General features: G+C 45.7%; 1 protein-coding gene across 1 annotated transcript in view; it reads right to left on the bottom strand.

Moving 5' to 3' along the window:
- Nucleotides 1-1,152: 1,152 nt before the first annotated feature.
- LOC106569717 (metallophosphoesterase 1-like) overlaps nucleotides 1,153-14,620 on the bottom strand; it is a 98,882-nt gene continuing 85,414 nt past the window's right edge. The window contains exons 6-9 of the mRNA XM_045694523.1: nucleotides 8,562-8,639; nucleotides 6,712-6,834; nucleotides 5,086-5,226; nucleotides 1,153-1,400 (exon numbers count right to left, since the gene is read on the bottom strand). Coding sequence (XP_045550479.1) covers nucleotides 1,203-1,400; nucleotides 5,086-5,226; nucleotides 6,712-6,834; nucleotides 8,562-8,639 — 540 coding nt within the window. The 3' untranslated portion in view covers nucleotides 1,153-1,202. The remainder of the gene's footprint in view (nucleotides 1,401-5,085; nucleotides 5,227-6,711; nucleotides 6,835-8,561; nucleotides 8,640-14,620) is intronic.

Here is a 14,620-nt window from a genome sequence, read left to right as displayed (position 1 = left end):
CCAGAGAGAGATGGGAGACAGTGAACCTTATACTTTCAGGGGTCACCATACTTCCTGGTGCGAAGAGAGGAACATCCAGATGACTGACAGTGAAGTTGTCCTTCATCGTAGTTGAATGGTCCATTTCCACCACCAGAACAAGGACAACGACCAGTCTCTGTACAAGGTGAGGGTATGAATACACTGGCTCAGGCCTCTGGCGTTGCCAGGATGGTAGATCAGGTTGTCTGTTCTCCATCCTGACCCCTGTTCTCCATCCTGACTCTTGTTCTCCATCCTGACTCTTGTTCTCCATCCTGACCTCTGTTCTCCATCCTGACCTCTGTTCTCCATCCTGACCTCTGTTCTCCATCCTGACCTCTTGTTCGCCAACCTGACCCCTGTTCTCCATCCTGACCCCTGTTCTCCATCCTGACCTCTTGTTCGCCATCCTGACCCCTGTTCTCCATCCTGACCTCTGTTCTCCATCCTGACCTCTGTTCTCCATCCTGACCTCTGTTCTCCATCCTGACCTCTGTTCTCCATCCTGACCTCTGTTCTCCATCCTGACCTCTGTTCTCCATCCTGACCTCTTGTTCGCCAACCTGACCCCTGTTCTCCATCCTGACCCCTGTTCTCCATCCTGACCCCTGTTCTCCATCCTGACCACTTGTTCTCTATCCTGAACTCTGTTCTCTGTTCTTTTCGGAATGTGGAATTTCACAGCTTTAAAGAAAGAAAAACACTGAATTTCACGTCCAGGTTACACAGGTTCTCTCCAGGTAGAAGCTGTCCTTAACTACAGATCTAGAGTCAGATTACTTTACCTCCCAATAGGATGACCAATTTTCCTTTTGGGAAGGCTACTGGGTGTGCAGGCTTTTGTTTCAGCCCTAATCTAACAAACCTGTCGGCAGACCAGCAAGACTTGGTTCTGTGTGCTGAGACTGTGTTCACGTGAACACGTCAACCCTACAAACCCACGGCAGCCTCCCAGGGCAGGAGCACCAGCCACCCCTGCTTTAGGGGGAGGACAGCGTGGCTACGTCCCAAATGGCACCCTATTCCCAACGTAGTGCACTACTTCTTACCAGAGCACCTATGGGCTAACCTGGTTAAAAGTAGTGCACTAAATAGGGAATAAGGTGCCATTTCAGATGGGATGTAGCCCATATCTGACCCTGTATCATTCAGCAGTCAGGGACAACCTCTACCTGAGACCGTCAGAGAAACTTGTGTTTGCTGATTGGACAGAGGATGAGGCACCGGAGAAGGCCTCGCATCCACAGGCAGTGGACCAGAGGGAGGAGGAAGAGGAAGAAGAGGAGGCTGGCTCCTGTAGAACAGTACAGGGCTATCACTGTACTCTCCTCTGGAAGAAAACACTTAGACAGGCCATAACCACTGGAGGAGAACGAACCCTTGGAGAGGAGAGAGAGAGAGGGGGGGTGACGGAGGGAGAGGAGAGAGAGAGAGGAGGGTGACGGAGGGAGAAGAGAGAGAGAGGGGTTTAGGAGGGAGAGGAGAGAGAGAGAGGGGGGTGATGGAGGGAGAGGAGAGAGAGAGGGGGGTGACGGAGAGAGAGGAGAGAGAGAGAGAGAGAGAGAGAGAGAGAGAGTGGGGTAACGGAGGGAGAGAGAGGGGGTGATGGAGGAGAGAGAGAGAAGGGTGATGGAGGGAGAGAGAAAGGGGGGTGACGGAGGGAGAGGAGAGAGAGAGAGAGAGAGGGGTGACGGAGGGAGAGGAGAGAGAGGGAGTGGTAAAGGATGGAGAGAGAGAGAGCGAAGGGTGACGGAGGGAGAGGAGAGAGAGAGAGGGGTGACGGAGGGAGAGGAGAGAGAGAGAGGGGTGACGGAGGGAGAGGAGAGAGAGAGAGGTGTAACGGAGGGAGAGAGAGAGAGAAGGGTGATGGAGGGAGAGAGAGAGGGGAGTGATGGAGTGAGAGGAGAGAGAGGGAGGGGTAACGGAGGGAGAGAGAGAGAAAGAGAGAGAGAAGGGTGATGGAGGGAGAGAGAGAGGGGGTGACGGAGGGGGAGAGAGAGAGGGGTAACGGAGGGAGAGGAGAGAGAGAGGGGTAACAGAGAGAGAGAGAGAGAGAGAAGGGTGATGGAGGGAGAGGAGAGAGAGAGGGGAGTGATGGAGGGAGAGGAGAGAGGGGGTGATGGAGGGAGAGGAGAGAGAGGGGGGTGACGGAAGGAGAGGAGAGAAAGAGAGGGGTGACGGAGGGAGAGGAGAGAGAGAGGGGTGACGGAGGGAGAGGAGAGAGAGAGGGGGGTGACGGAAGAAGAGGAGAGAGAGAGAGGGGTGACGGAGGGAGAGGAGAGAGAGAGGGGAGTGATGGAGGGAGAGGAGAGAGGGGGTGATGGAGGGAGAGGAGAGAGAGGGGGGTGACGGAAGGAGAGGAGAGAAAGAGAGGGGTGACGGAGGGAGAGGAGAGAGAGAGGGGTGACGGAGGGAGAGGAGAGAGAGAGGGGGGGTGACGGAAGAAGAGGAGAGAGAGAGAGGGGTGACGGAGGGAGAGGAGAGAGAGAGGGGGGGTGACGGAGGGAGAGGAGAGAGAGAGGGGGGGTGACGGAGGGAGAGAGAGAGGGGAGTGATGGAGGGAGAGGAGAGAGAGAGGGGAGTGACGGAGGGAGAGGAGAGAGAGAGAGGGGTGACGGAGGGAGAGGAGAGAGAGAGAGAGAGGGGTGACGGAGGGAGAGGAGAGAGAGAGGGGGGTGACGGAGGGAGAGGAGAGAGAGAGGGGGGTGACGGAGGGAGAGAGAGAGGGGAGTGATGGAGGGAGAGGAGAGAGAGAGGGGAGTGACGGAGGGAGAGGAGAGAGAGAGGGGGGTGACGGAGGGAGAGGAGAGAGAGAGAGGGGTGACGGAGGGAGAGGAGAGAGAGAGAGGGGTGACGGAGGGAGAGGAGAGAGAGGGGGAGGAAAAGAGAGAGGGGGGTGATGGAGGGAGAGGAGAGAGAGAGAGGGGTGATGGAGGGAGAGGAGAGAGAGGGGGTCATGGAGGAAGGAGAGAGAGGGGTGATGGAGGGAGAGAGAGAGAGAGAGGGAGGGAGGGAGAGAGAGGAGGGTGATGGAGGGAGAGGAGAGAGAGGGGGGTGATGGAGGGAGAGGAGAGAGAGAGAGGGGTAACGGAAGGAGAGAGAGGAGGGTGATGGAGGGAGAGGAGAGAGAGAGGGGAGTGATGGAGGGAGAGGAGAGAGAGAGGGGAGTGATGGAGGGAGAGGGGAGAGAGAGGGGGTGACGGAGGGAGAGGAGAGAGAGAGGTAGAGATGTGTATGTACATCCTGGGAGTAAAGGAGACGGCTGAAGCACAAACTGATGTGGGATCAGGCTAAGAGGTACAGTAGGGTAATCCCATGTAGACATATTTAAAGCCGTTCCAGTAATCCCATGTAGACATATATACCAGTAGAATGTTCTATATACAGTGAGGGAAAAAGGTATTTGATCACCTGCTGATTTTGTACGTTTGCCCACTGACAAAGAAATGATTAATCTATAATATTAATGGTAGGTTTATTTGAACAGTGAGAGACAGGATAACAACAAAAAAATCCAGAAAACGCATGTCAAAAATGTTATAAATTGATTTGCATTTTAATGAGGGAAATAAGTATTTGACCCCCTCTCAATCAGAAAGATTTCTGGCTCCCAGTTGTCTTTTATACAGGTAACGAGCTGAGATTAGGAGCACACTCTTAAAGGGAGTGCTCCTAATCTCAGTTTGTTACCTGTATAAAAGACACCTGTCCACAGAAACAATCAATCAATCAGATTCCAAACTCTCCACCATGGCCAAGACCAAAGATCTCTCCAAGGATGTCAGGGGCAAGATTGTAGACCTACACAAGGCTGGAATGAGCTACAAGACCATCGCCAAGCAGCTTGGTGAGAAGGTGACAACAGTTGGTGCGATTATTCGCAAATGGAAGAAACACAAAAGAACTGTCAATCTCCCTCGGCCTGGGGCTCCATGCAGATCTCACCTCGTGGAGTTGCAATGATCATGAGAACGGTGAGGAATCAGCCCAGAACTACACGGGAGGATCTTGTCAATGATCTCAAGGCAGCTGGGACCATAGTCACCAAGAAAACAATTGGTAACACACTACGCCGTGAAGGACTGAAATCCTGCAGCGCCCGCAATGTCCCCCTGCTCAAGAAAGCACATATACATGCCCGTCTGAAGTTTGCCAATGAACATCTGAATGATTCAGAGGACAACTGGGTGAAAGTGTTGTGGTCAGATGAGACCAAAATGGAGCTCTTTGGCATCAACTCAACTCGCCGTGTTTGGAGGAGGAGGAATGCTGCCTATGACCCCAAGAACACCATCCCCACTGTCAAACATGGAGGTGGAAACATTATGCTTTGGGGGTGTTTTTCTGTTAAGGGGACAGGACAACTCCACCGCATCAAAGGGACGATGGACGGGGCCATGTACCGTCAAATCTTGGGTGAGAACCTCCATCCCTCAGCCAGGGCATTGAAAATGGGTCGTGGATGGATATTCCAGCATGACAATGACCCAAAACACACGGCCAAGGCAACAAATGAGTGGCTCAAGAAGAAGCACATTAAGGTCCTGGAGTGGCCTAGCCAGTGTCCAGACCTTAATCCCATAGAAAATCTGTGGAGGGAGCTGAAGGTTCGAGTTGCCAAACGTCATCCTCGAAACCTTAATGACTTGGAGAAGATCTGCAAAGAGGAGTGGGACAAAATCCCTCCTGAGATGTGTGCAAACCTGGTGGCCAACTACAAGAAACGTCTGACCTCTGTGATTGTCAACAAGGGTTTTGCCACCAAGTACTACGTCTTGTTTTGCAGAGGGGTCAAATACTTATTTCCCTCATTAAAATGCAAATAATTTAAAACATTTTTGACATGCGTTTTTCTGGATTATTTTGTTGTTATTCTGTCTCTCACTGTTCAAATAAACCTACCATTAAAATGAAAGACTGATCATTTTTTTGTCAGTGGGAAAACGTACAAAATCAGCAGGGGATCAAATACATTTTCCCCCTCACTGTACCAAGGCAATATTAGAGTTGAGGTACAGTATGTATAATTCAGTTAGTTTATTTCTTAGTTAGTTAGTGACTTACCAGTATGAAACTGGGGTTGTTGCGGTTCCTCCAGTTGAAGGATGGAACACTGATCTCTGGGTACTGGTTGTCATGGAGAACCTGACAACCACTGTGGGTGTGGCCACTGAGAACCAGGCGGGGCTTAAACCACTGCAGCAGCTGGGAGGTGGAAGGAGGGTGAGAACCAATCAAACACGCTTGATAACCAGTTCCTGTATCTGTTCAGATCACCACCCTAATGAAATTCTGACTTTACAAATCGGAAAGTCTTCAGACCCCTTCCCAAATTCCACATATTGTTATGTTATTCAAAAATGTATCAAATTATTTCCCACCCCCCTCACCAATCTACACAAAATACCCGATAATAACAAAGAGAAAACAGTTTTCTAGATATTTTTGTAAATGTATTAAAAATAAAAAAAACTGAAACACCTTATTTACATAAGTAGTCAGACCCTTTACTATGAGACTTGAAATTGAGCTCGGGTGCATCCTGTTTCCACTGATCATCCTTGAGATGTTTGTACAACTTTATTGGAGTCCACCTGTGGTAAATTCAATTGATTGGACATGATTTTGAAAGGCACACAGATGTCTATATAAGGCCCCACAGTTGACTGTGCATGTCAGAACAAAAACCAAGCCATGAGGTTCGAAGGAATTGTCCCTAGAGCTCAGAGACAGGATTGTGTAGAGGCAGAGATCTGGGGAAGGGTACCAAAACATGAACGGTCACCTTCCAATAGGACAACAACCCTAAGCACACAGCCAAGACAATGCAGGAGTGGCTTCGGGACAAGGCTCTGTCCTTGAGTGGACCAGCCAGAGCACGGACTTGAACCCGATCGAACATCTCTGGAGACAGCTGAAAATAGCTGTGCAGCAATGCTCCCCATCAAACCTGACAGAGCTTGAGAGGATCTGCATAGAAGAATGGGAGAAACTCCCCAAATACAGGTGTGCCAAGCTTGCAGCATCATACCCAAGAAGACTCGAGGCTGTAATCGCTGCCAAAGGTGCTTCAACAAAGTACTGAGTAAAGAGTCTGAATACTTATGTAAATGTGATAGTTCTATATTTTTTTTATACATTTTCAAAAATGTATAAAAAACTTTTTCTTTGTCATTATGGGGTATTGTGATGTCATTGTGGTGTATTGTGATGTCATTATGGGGTATTGTGATGTCATTATGGGGTATTGTGATGTCATTGTGGTGTATTGTGATGTCATTATGGGGTATTGTGATGTCATTATGGGGTATTGTGATGTCATTATGGGGTATTGTGTGTAGATTGATGGGGGGAAAAACAATTTAATACATTTTAGAATAAGGCTGTAATGTAACAAAATGTGGAAAAAGTGAAGGGGTTTGAATACTTCCCGAATGCACTATATATCCTATAGTACCGGGTGGCCCTCAACAAAATAATAATTTACTGGATAACCAAGACGCCCATAAAAGATGCTCTGCTGATGAAAGGTAAGAGAGAGCTGCATTATGACCACTGGCCACATTATAGATGTTGAAAGCGGCAGGTAGCCTAGTGGGGCCTAGTGGTTAGAGGCAGGCAACAATAACAGCAATGGAGTTAGCCTGGTCCCAGATCAGTTTGGGCTCTTGCCATCATTGGTCCACGTACCCTGTGAGAGGCCTCCTGAGACAGCACGTCGTACTTCTCTCTGAACAGCAGGTGGCGCTCTTCAGGAGGAGCAGCGTCCCGACCCGTACAGCCCGCATCACTCACCCGGTAAAGAGGGTAATGCTAAGGGAGAAACAGACAGACAGGAACATCTGGCCAGCTGTTGAATACCTGGCTTTCCAACAGGGAAATACTAACATGTACATGAAATATTACAGAAAAATACAAAAGACAATGTCACAAGTTCCAGATACATTTGAAAATTAGAAACAACTGCAGCAATCACGAACGGTGTTGTCAACCAGCGTCTTAAAAGCAGGACGCTGACTTCCCTAACCGACTTCCCTAGCATGTTCCAGGATGAAGGGGCATTATGGGAAACATATTGCTTCCCCATCTCTACACTATGTAGTAGGGGTTATTACTATGTAACTAATGTTACTATGTAATAGTGTAGTGGTTATTACTATGTAACAGTGTAGTGGTTATTACTATGTAATAGGGGTTATTACTATGTAACAGTGTAGTGGTTATTACTATGTAATAGGTGTTATTACTATGTAACACTGTAGTGGTTAATACTATGTAACACTGTAGTGGTTATTACTATGGAATAGGGGTTATTACTGTGTAACAGTGTAGTGGTTATTACTATGGAATAGGGGTTATTACTATGTAACAGTGTAGTGGTTATTACTATGTAATAGGGGTTATTACTATGTAATAGGGGTTATTACTATGTAATAGTGTAGTGTTTATTACTATGTAATAGGGGTTATTACTATGTAACAGTGTTGTGGTTATTACTATGTAATAGGTGTTATTACTATGTAACAGTGTAGTGGTTAATACTATGTAACAGTGTAGTGGTTATTACTATGTAACAGGGGTTATTACTATGTAACAGGGGTTATTACTATGTAATAGGGGTTATTACTATGTAATAGGGGTTATTACTATGTAACAGTGTAGTGGTTATTACTATGTAACAGTGTAGTGGTTATTACTATGTAATAGGGGTTATTACTATGTAATGGGGTTATTACTATGTAACAGTGTAGTGTTATTACTATGTAATAGTGTAGTGGCTGTTACTATGTAATAGTGTAGGGGTTATTACTATGTAACAGTGTAGTGTTATTACTATGTAATAGTGTAGTGGCTGTTACTATGTAATAGTATAGTGGTTATTACTATGTAACAGTGTAGTGGTTATTACTATGTAATAGTGTAGTGGCTGTTACTATGTAATATTGTAGTGGTTATTACTATCTAACAGTGTAGGGGTTATTACTATGTAATAGTGTAGTGGTTATTACTATGTAACAGTGTAGTGGTTATTACTATGTAATAGGGGTTATTACTGTGAACAGTGTAGTGGTTATTACTATGTAACAGTGTAGGGGTTATTACTATGTAATATCAAATCAAATCAAATTTATTTTTATATAGCCCTTCGTACATCAGCTGATATTCTCAAAGTGCTGTACAGAAACCCAGCCTAAAACCCCAAACAGCAAGCAAAGCATGTGAAAGGGGTTATTACTATATAACATTGGTTATTACTATGTAATAGGGGTTATTACTATGTAATAGGGGTTAGGGGTTATTACTATGTAATAGGGGTTATTACTATGTAACAGTGTAGTGGTTATTACTATGTAATAGGGGTTATTACTATGTAACAGTGTAGTGGTTGTTACTATGTAACAATGTAGTGGTTATTACTATGTAATAATATAGTGGTTATTACTATGTAACAGTGTTGTGTTATTACTATGTAATAGTATAGTGGTTATTACTATGTAACAGTGTAGTGGTTATTGTTATCTAATAAAGAGAGTATCTACCTGCAGGATGATAGGTGGTGTAGAAGGATAGGTCCATGCGTCTTGGCAGTATTCTCTTATAATGCTGGACTCAGAATTCTGGCAGATAATAAAACAAAGATAACAAAATAAAGATAACAAAACATGAAGATAACAAAACATGACTATAACAAAACATGAAAGTGAAACAGAGTAGAGCAGCATCGAGCATTGTGGTACATACAGTCACAATAGACACGCAGCTGTTTTATCGCGCGTGCAATGTTTTCCAAGAACCTTCTCCCCCGATTGCTCAGTTTGTCCGGGCGGCCAGCTCTAGGAAGAGTCTTGGTGGTTCCAAACTTATTACATTTAAGAATGATGGAAGCCACTGTGTTCTTGGGGACCTTTAATTCTGCAGAAATGTTTTGGTACCCTTCCCCAGATCTGTGCCTCGACACAATCCTGTCTCGGAGCTCTACGGACAATTCCTTCGACCTCATGGCTTGGTTTTTTGCTCTGACATGCACTGTCAACTGTGGGACCTTCATGTAGACAGCTGTGTGCCTTTCCAAATCATGTCCAATCAATTGAATTTACCACAGGTGGACTCCAAGTTGTAGAAACATCAAGGATGATCAATGGAAACAGGATGAACCTGAGCTCAATTTCGAGTCTCATAGCAAAGGGTCTGAATACTTATGTAAATAAGGTGTTTCTGTTTTAAATGTTGAATAAATTAGGAAAACCTGTTTTCTCTTTGTCATTATGGGTATTGTGTGTAGATTTTATTTCACCTTTATTTAGCCAGGTAGGCAAGTTGAGAACAAGTTCTCATTTACAATTGCGACCTGGCCAAGATTAAGCAAAGCAGTTCGACACATACAAAAACACAGAGTAGAAAAGTAAGTCTATATACAATGTGAGCAAATGAGGTGAGATAAGGGAGGTAAAGGCAAAAAAGGCAATGGTGGCAAAGTAAATACAATATAGCAAGTAAAACACTGGAATGGTAGATTTGTAGTGGAAGAAAGTGCAAAGTAGAAATAGAAATAATGGGGTGCGGAGGAGCAAAATAAATAAATACAGTAGGGGAAGAGGTAGTTGGTTGGGCTAAATTATAGATGGGCTATGTACAGGTGCAGTAATCTGTGAGCTGCTCTGACAGCTGGTGCTTAAAGCTAGTGAGGGAGATAAGTGTTTCCAGTTTCAGAGATTTTTGTAGTTCGTTCCAGTCATTGGCAGCAGAGAACTGGAAGGAGAGGAGACGGCCAAAGGAGGAATTGGCTTTGGGGGTGACCAGAGAGATATACCTGCTGGAGCGCGTGCTACAGGTGGGTGCTGCTATGGTGACCAGTGAGCGGAGATAAGGGGGGACTTTACCTAGCAGGGTCTTGTAGATGACCTGGAGCCAATGTGTTTGGCGACGATTATGAAGCGAAGGCCAGCCAACGTGAGCGTACAGGTCGCAGTGGTGGGTAGTATATGGGGCTTTGGTGACAAAACGGATGGCACTGTGATAGACTGCATCCAGTTTATTGAGTAGGGTATTGGAGGCTATTTTGTAAATGACATCGCCGAAGTCGAGGATTGGTAGGATGGTCAGTTTTACGAGGGTATGTTAGGCAGCATGAGTGAAGGATGCTTTGTTGCGAAATAGCAAGCCAATTCTAGATTTAACTTTGGATTGGAGATGATTGATGTGAGTCTGGAAGGAGAGTTTACAGTCTAACCAGACACCTAGGTATTTGTAGTTGTCCACATATTCTAAGTCAGAACCGTCCAGAGTAGTGATGCTGGACGGGCAGGCAGGTGCATGCAGCGATCGGTTGAAGAGCATGCATTTAGTTTTACTTGTATTTAAGAGCAGTTGGAGGCCACGGATGGAGAGTTGTATGGCATTGAAGCTCGTCTGGAGGGTTGTTAATCTTACATCTAGACGTTCCGCTAGCGGAACACCTGCTCCAATATCCAATGATGGGCGTGGCGCGAAATACAAAGTCCTCGAAGATCCAAAAACTACCATTTTTCAAACATATGACTATTTTACACCATTTTAAAGACAAGACTCTCGTTTATCTAACCACACTGTCCGATTTCAAAAAGGCTTTACAGCGAAAGCAAAACATTAGATTATGTCAGCAGAGTACCCAGCCAGAAATAATCAGACACCCATTTTTCAAGCTAGCATATAATGTCACCTAAACCCAAACCACAGCTAAATGCAGCACTAACCTTTGATAATCTTCATCAGATGACACTCCTAGGACATTATGTTATACAATACATGCATGTTTTGTTCAATCAAGTTCATATTTATATCAAAAAACAGCTTTTTACATTAGCATGTGACGTTCAGAACTAGCATACACACCGAAACTTCCGGTGAATTTACTAAATTACTCACGATAAACGTTCACAAAAAACATAATTATTTTAAGAATTATAGATACAGAACTCCTTTATGCAATCGCCATGTCCGATTTTAAAATAGCTTTTCGGTGAAAGCACATTTTGCAATATTCTGAGTAGATAGCCCGGCCATCACGGGCTAGCTATTTAGACACCCACCAAGTTTAGCCCTCACCAAAGTCAGATTTACTATAAGAAAAATTGGATTACCTTTGCTGTTCTTCGTCAGAATGCACTCCCGGGACTTCTACTTCAATAACAAATGTTGGTTTAGTTCCAAATAATCCATAGTTATATCCAATTAGCGGCGTTTTGTTGTGCGTTCAAGACACTATCCGAAGGGTGACGAAGGGTTACGCGCCCGACGCGTTTCGTGACAAAAAATGTCTAAATATTCCATTACCGTACTTCGAAGCATGTCAACCGCTGTTTAAAATCAATTTTTATGCGATTTTTCTCGTAAAAAAGCGATAATATTCTGACCGGGAAACCCTGTTTTCGTTCAAAGACGAAAAAATAAAAATATGGTGTCGCCTCGTGCATGCGCCTCAGTCTCATTGTTCTCAGATCGACCACTATCCAAATGCGCTACTGTTTTTCAGCCAGGGGCTCCAAAGGCATCATTCAGCGTTTTGCCGCCTTCTGAGAGCCTATGGGAGCCGTAGGAAGTGTCACGTTACAGCAGAGATCCTCAGTTTTCAATAAAGAGAGTGTAGAAGGCCAAGAAATGGTCAGAGAGGGCACTTCCTGTAAGGAATCTTCTCAGGTTTTGGCCTGCCAAATGAGTTCTGTTATACTAACAGACACCATTCAAACAGTTTTAGAAACTGTGTGTTTTCTATCCAAAGCTAATAATTATATGCATATTCTAGTTTCTGGGCAGGAGTAATAATCAGATTAAATCGGGTACGTTTTTTATCCGGACGTGAAAATACTGCCCCCTAGCCATAACAGGTTAACACAGTGTCCAAAGAAGGGCCAGAAGTATACAGAATGGTGTCGTCTGCGTAGAGGTGGATCAGAGACTCACCAGCAGCAAGAGCGACATCATTGATGTATACAGAGAAGAGAGTTGGCCCAAGAATTGAACCCTGTGGCACCTCCATAGAGACTGCCAGAGACCCAGACAACAGGCCATCCGATTTGACACATTGAACTCTATCAGAGAAGTAGTTGGTGAACCATGCAAGGCAATCATTTGAGAAACCAAGGCTATTGTGTCTGCCAATGAGGATGTGTTGATTGACAAGAGTCGAAAGCCTTGGCCAGGTCAATGAATACGGCAGCACAGTATTGTTTCTTATCGATGGCGGTTACGATATCGTTTAGGACCTTGAGTGTGGCTGAGGTGCACCCATGACCAGCTCTGAAACCAGATTGCATAGTGGAGGGATTCGAAATGGTCGGTAATCTGTTTGTTGACTTGGCTTTCGAAGACCTTAGAAAGGCAGGGTAGGATAGATATAGGTCTGTAGCAGTTTGGGTCAAGAGTGTCCCCCCCTTTGAAGAGGGGGATGACCGCAGCTGCTTTCCAATCTTTGGGAATCTCAGACGACACGAAAGAGAGGTTGAACAGGCTAGTAATAGGGGTTGCAACAATTTCGGCAGACAATTTTAGAAAGAAAGGGTCCAGATTGTCTAGCCTAGCTGATTTGTAGGGTCCAGATTTTGCAGCTCTTTCAGAACATCAGCTGACTGGATTTGGGAGAAGGAGAAATGGGGAAGGCTTGGGCGAATAGCTGTGGGGGGTGCAGTGCTGTTGACCGCGGTAGGGATAGCCAGGGGGAAAGCGTGGCCAGCCGTAGAAAAATGCTTATTGAAATTCTCAATTATAGTGGAATTATCGGTGGTGACAGAGTTTCCAATTCTCAGTGCAGTGGGCAGCTGGGAGGAGGTGTTCTTATTCTCCATGGACTTTACAGTGTCTCAGAACTCTTTTGAGTTTGTGTTGCAGGAAGCAAATTTCTGTTTGAAAAAGCTAGCCTTGGCTTTTCTAACTGCCTGTGTATACTGGTTTCTAACTTCCCTGAAATGTTGCATATCGCCGGGGCTATTCGATGCTAATGCAGAACCGCCACAGGATGTTTTTGTGTTGGTTAAGGGCAGTCAGGTCTGGAGAGAACCAAGGGCGATATCTGTTCCTGGTTCTAAATTTCTTGAATGTGGCATGCTTATTTAAGATGGTGAGGAAGGCATTGAAATAAAATAACCAGGCATCCTCTATTGACGGGATGAGGTCAATATCCTTCCAGGATACCCGGGCCAGGTCGATTAGAAAGGCTTGCTCGCTGAAGTGTTTCAGGGAGCGTTTGACAGTGTTGAGAGGAAAAACCTTTTTTTTAATCCATTTTAGAATAAGGCTGTAATGCAATTATGAGTAAAGCAGTACGTAAACATTATTAAAGTGACTAGTGTTCCATTATTAAAGTGGCCAGTGATTCCAAGTCTATGTTTATAGGGCAGCAGCCTCTAAGGTGCAGGGTTGAGTAACCGGGTGGTAGCCGGCTAGTGATGGCAATTTAACAATCTGATGGCCTTGAGATAGAAGCTGTTTTTCAGTCTCTCGGTCCCAACTTCGATGCACCTGTACTGACCTCGCCTTCTGAATGACAGCGAGGTGAACAGGCAGTGGCTCGGGTGGTTATTGTCCTTGATGATCTTTTTGGCCTTCCTGTGGCATCGGGTGCTATAGCTGTCCTGGAGGACAGGTAGTTTGCCCCCGGTGATGCGTTGGGGAGACCGCACCACCCTCTGGAGAGCCCTGTGGTTGCGGGTGGTGCAGTTGCCGTACCAGGCAGTGAAGGCCCTCATCTTCTTCCTGTAAGCTGTCTCGTCATTGTTGGTAATCAAGCCTACTACTGTTGTATCGTCTGCAAACTTGATGATTGAGTTGGAGGCGTGCATGGCCACACAGTCATGGGTGAACAGGGAGTAGAGGAGGGGGCTGAGCACGCTGCCTTGTGGGGCCCCTGTGTTGAGCATCAGCAAAGTGGAGATGTTGTTTCCTACCTTCACCACCTGGGGGCGGCCTGTCAGGAAGTCCAGGACCCAGTTACACAGGGCATGGTTCAGACCCAGGGCCTCCAGCTTAATGACGAGTTTGGAGGGTACTATGGTGTTGAATGCTGAGCTATAGTCAATGAACAGCATTCTTACATAGGTATTCCTCTTGTCCAGATGGGATAGGGCAGTGTGCAGAGTGATGACGATTGCATCGTCAGTGGACCTATTGGGGCAGTAAGCAAATTGTAGTGGGTCTAGGGTGTCAGGTAAGGTAGAGGAGATATGATCCTTGACTAGTCTATCAAAGCACTTCATGATGGCAGAAGTGAGTGCTACGGGGCGAAAGTAATTTAGTTCAGTTATCATTGCTTTCTTGGGTTCTTCAGTTATCTTTGCCCCCGCCCCCCGCCTTTCTTCTTCCCAGAAAGTTCTTTATTCCTGTCTGTGTGATGTACTGAGAACCCAGCTGGCTGTATGGACGGGGGACAGTATATCCGGAGAGAGCCATGTTCTCGTTGAAAACAGAGTATGTTACAATCCCTGATGTCTCTCTGGAAGGAGATCCTCGCCCTGAGTTTGTCTACTTTATTATCCAGAGCCTGACCATTAGCGAGTAATATACTCAGAAGCGGTGGATGGTGTACACGCCTCCTGAGTCGGACTAGAAGTCCACTCCGAATACCTCT

The sequence above is a fragment of the Salmo salar genome, chromosome ssa14, assembly GCF_905237065.1.
Source record: "Salmo salar chromosome ssa14, Ssal_v3.1, whole genome shotgun sequence".
In the NCBI taxonomy this organism is placed as follows: domain Eukaryota; kingdom Metazoa; phylum Chordata; class Actinopteri; order Salmoniformes; family Salmonidae; genus Salmo; species Salmo salar.
Note: the sequence above shows the minus strand (reverse complement) of the source record. Positions and strands in the feature narration are given on the sequence as shown.